The sequence below is a fragment of the Pyxicephalus adspersus genome, unplaced genomic scaffold (genome assembly GCF_032062135.1).
Source record: "Pyxicephalus adspersus unplaced genomic scaffold, UCB_Pads_2.0 Sca1617, whole genome shotgun sequence".
Lineage (NCBI taxonomy): Eukaryota > Metazoa > Chordata > Amphibia > Anura > Pyxicephalidae > Pyxicephalus > Pyxicephalus adspersus.
In genome coordinates, this window is record NW_027318624.1 from 1615 (window position 1) to 5572 (window position 3958).

The 3958-nt window shown below is 40.9% G+C and overlaps 1 protein-coding gene across 1 annotated transcript; it reads right to left on the minus strand.

The window, feature by feature from the left end:
• Positions 1 to 359: 359 nt before the first annotated feature.
• Positions 360 to 3235, minus strand: LOC140321247 (NXPE family member 3-like; the record flags this gene model as incomplete). The annotated part of the gene is made up of 3 exons (XM_072398077.1): positions 360 to 895; positions 2280 to 2368; positions 2715 to 3235. Coding segments are annotated over 3 exons (1146 nt in total), but the record flags the coding sequence as incomplete, so codon positions are not given.
• Positions 3236 to 3958: the final 723 nt, after the last annotated feature.

Sequence of the window (3958 nt, forward strand, 5' to 3'; positions counted from 1 at the left end):
AGCTTTCCAAGTGGCCCCCTGATCCCATTGGCAATTTAAAAGAGATATTAAATCTATAGACTTTCTTGTCTGGTCTAGAAAGGTGGAGGCTGATATAGCCACAAAGGGGGCAAATCTTTACTAAGACCAATGGTTTTGGAACACAATGTACAACAATTTCATATAGGTGTGATGGTCAGGTGACTACAAACTTGCCCACATAGTGTAGAGTATCTTGGTTATGTAAATATTGTCTAGGTCTATAAACACTCTAAACAATTTAATTCTTGGTAGATCTGACTGTGGACTCCTAGTTTGGTGGGACCAGCTTTGATGCCCATTTTGCCATTTTTATACTTGTCTTTAGTAGATCTAGCTTATCACTTGGGACAAATAAAGGACAGCATTAGGTCCAGCATATTTTTCACAATGATTCTATCCGGATGAACAGTTTGTGGCAGACGGTGACACGAAGTCATCTGCCAGGTGTCCAGTATGGTGACGGGAAGTCCTGAAAACACCGCCCTCAGCAATGTGTCCAGCTGAAAGGTTAACCAGTTGCTGCCAATGGGTGGCAGGAAACCTGTGTTGGCAGACTTGATGATCACCTTGGTATGTGGACTGCGCTCCAGTAACCGGGCCACAGCATCCCGGATACCCATGATCCTCTTCATATAAAACTTTAGCGGGAAAAATATAAAATGGGCTGCGCAGTTAATGACAACTACCAAACCCTCGTTCTCTCCTCCGATGTTATCCAGCTCATTGGCGATGTATCTTAAATCCTGCAAGTGGGTGCGATTCATGTTAAGTGGTCTCTGGTGCGCTCGCCACTGCACGAGGTAGCCGTGTTCCGCATCTGTGGCCAGCAGGGGGCCGACAGCATAGACCACATGGAGGTCCAACCTCTGAAGAGCTGTAATCAATGAGAAATACACAATAATGAACACAAGTCATAAGGAGAATATAATCATTCATCATTTGAAGCAAATCTGGCTGTAATATTGAAAAGCTAAAACCTGATACCCCACTTGCATTATCTGGAATGCAAGACAAGTGGTTTGGTGAGTTGCAGTGTAATCCATTCTGTTGGACACCCCAATTCTTTCCCATTGCACCTCCATTGCATTGAACCACAATTCACAGTGAGAAGCTAATGTGCATTGTAATGCTCTGCTTTGGATAAAATAGTACATACACCTTTTTGGGGGCATTAGGTGGCCAATTAAACTGAAAGGCTGCCTTAAAGCGGAACTAAACCTGCGCTATTCACCTATCCCTTGCCATTGGAGGGTACCACCATCTTCCTTCTTTTCTTCTATCTTTGATCTCTTATCCATCTTGACTGGCCATGTTGGAATGATGTAACGCCCATGCAGGTGGGCAGTCGTTCATTAATTTCTGGGCATGTGCAGAGAAATCTGGGATTGCTGGGTATTCTGGCAGCCAAAGCTGATGCTGCACATGCAGAACCCAGCCTTTTGTCACAAACAGGGAGCAATCAGGCTGGTAGGAGATTTTACTGCAGAAGGGACATCGCCTATTACTTTCTACAATAATGACCAATCATGTATTCTTCAAAGTTTTCTTCTAACGTGTTTAATATTGACTTTCTGTGAACAATAGTAGCCAGTAACAGCCTGTAGCTGTGAAGGAATTTTAGGCTATTCAATATGTCCAGATCTTTACCCGCAGTACTGGAGGAAGTTGGGGAAAGGTTTTTCTAGCTAACATTCCCCGCCCAGGGCTTTATCTATGGGAAGGGGAATCAGTAGGACCTTGTGTTTTAGGTGGAAGATCTGCTTTAGAATAGGTGTACACTGTAGGGCACTTTTGCTGGAAATTGTTATGTGCCAGAACAAGGTTCATCAAGCAATTGACATAATAGCAATCATCATAACTCTCTGGACTGTACACCTTTGAATCCCAACATCCTTAGACAAAATCAAGAAAAAATGGGGGCAAATATAAAACTTTTATGTTTAATTTGCTAAAATTATGAAACTGTAAGACTGAATATTTGGATATTTTTGCTGAAGTGTAATTGTGACTGTTCAGTGGGAAGTGATAGACCTTAGGGGATGGGTGCGTAGTTTGACTGTCCTCTCTTTATTTTTGTGGGTTGGATCAGTTGGCCACATGTGTTTGGCCATGGTGTGACCTTTGGGCAAATGATGCTTTTGCTTTATGAACAAAATGATTTACTGTAGCAATTGCATAATATATAGGCATTATATAAATCATGTTTAATAATAATAATAATAATAATAATAATAATAAATAAATAATTAGGGACTTACAAGGAATAAACTTCACCAGGTATTCCCACCATTGCCGAAGCGTTGAGTCCCCAAACATGTACATGACTTTCCCCTTTAGACAGGATTTCCTCCCACATCCCAAAAACATGCAGTTAGGTTAATTGGTTCCCCTCCAAATTGACCTTAGACTGTATTAATGACATATGACTATGGTAGGGTCAATAGATTATGAGTTTCTTTGAGGGACAGTTAGTGACATGACTATGGACTTTGTAAAGCACTGTGTAATATGTCGGTGCTATATAAATACTGTGTAAGAATAATAAGAATAATGCATGTGAACTTTCACTAAAGCATCATAAAACTGCCATAGAGAATGCTGAGTTTTTATTTTCTTCTTCTCAGCTTAGACAAGGACAGCAATAAAAAGAAAACATTAAATCTGTGCTTAATACAACAATGCTAAATGAGAACTGCTGCATATAACTCTGAATGAAATAAAAGGGATTACTGTGATCTATTACCTTGAAATCATGGGTATCTCTCTTTGCCTTCAGGATGGCGATGGCCTCACTGGAATGGACGAGTGAGATAGAGATCTGACAGATCCCGGGCCATGAAAGGGGAAAGGTGGCGGTGTAACTTCCATTTCTGTGGTCGGTGATGGAGCCGGTTACTCCTGCTTTCAGCTCTGGAGAGTGCAGTTTGGCCTGAAAATAATCCCCCCCATAGGTTTTGGGGTGACCATGGTGGTCATGAGCTCTGATAAAAACCTTTGTAAGTTCTCCAACGTGGTATGTAGTCCGCGGATCTATTAATGTGCACTCTGTGGTCTTTGGGCTGGTGGATGACATAAAACTTGTAGGATTTGGAGGTTCTGGCCATTCAATGAGCTGTAGAAACTTCTGGAAGTCTTCTTGTTTCTGGGACCGCGGACCTTCAGAAGGGGTGGGAGGTAACTTCCAATTACATGCAGTAAGTAACTGATATCGTACCTGTAAAGAAAAACAGTGATACTTATTTCCAAAAATGTAACCTGAAAGGAGCAAATAATACAGGTTCAAAATAAACAACATCATTTTCATCAGATATCATTTTATGTGGGCTTTGTAGTATTTTTTATGCGGATCTCAAATTTGTGTTCAGTTTTTCTCTAGCATGTCTAGTTTTCGTGATGCAGCTGATTATATATTGTGTGATATTCGTTATAAATAGCCTTAACATATTACAACATTTAACGACCGTTTTCTTTTTTTAAGGTTAGAGACCGCATTAACTGTGATTGATTTCATTTGTCATCATCCCTAGAAATTGCCTTAATGATCCAATCAGTTTCTGTTACGTTTGTGGTTCATTCACAACAAAACGACACGTTTGTGGTTCATTCACGACAAAAGCACAACATCGCCAAATTAACACAGCACTTAAAAAGATATACAAATTATATTCGGGCTGTCCACTTGGTGACCAGGATAAATCTTGGGCTCCACATGTCATGTCAAATTGGCGTAAAGCAGCAATGCCATTTGCAATCCCGATGGTGTGGAGAGAACCACGAGATCATCTAATCGGCTGCTATTTTTTCTGTGTCAATAAAAGTGGATTCTCAGGTAAAACTAAGCACAAAATTGTATATCCCAGCCTGGATTCTGAAATTAGGCCTGTTCCCCATGATGATTCATTGCCAGTTCCGGTACCGTCACATGATGGGCTTGCTT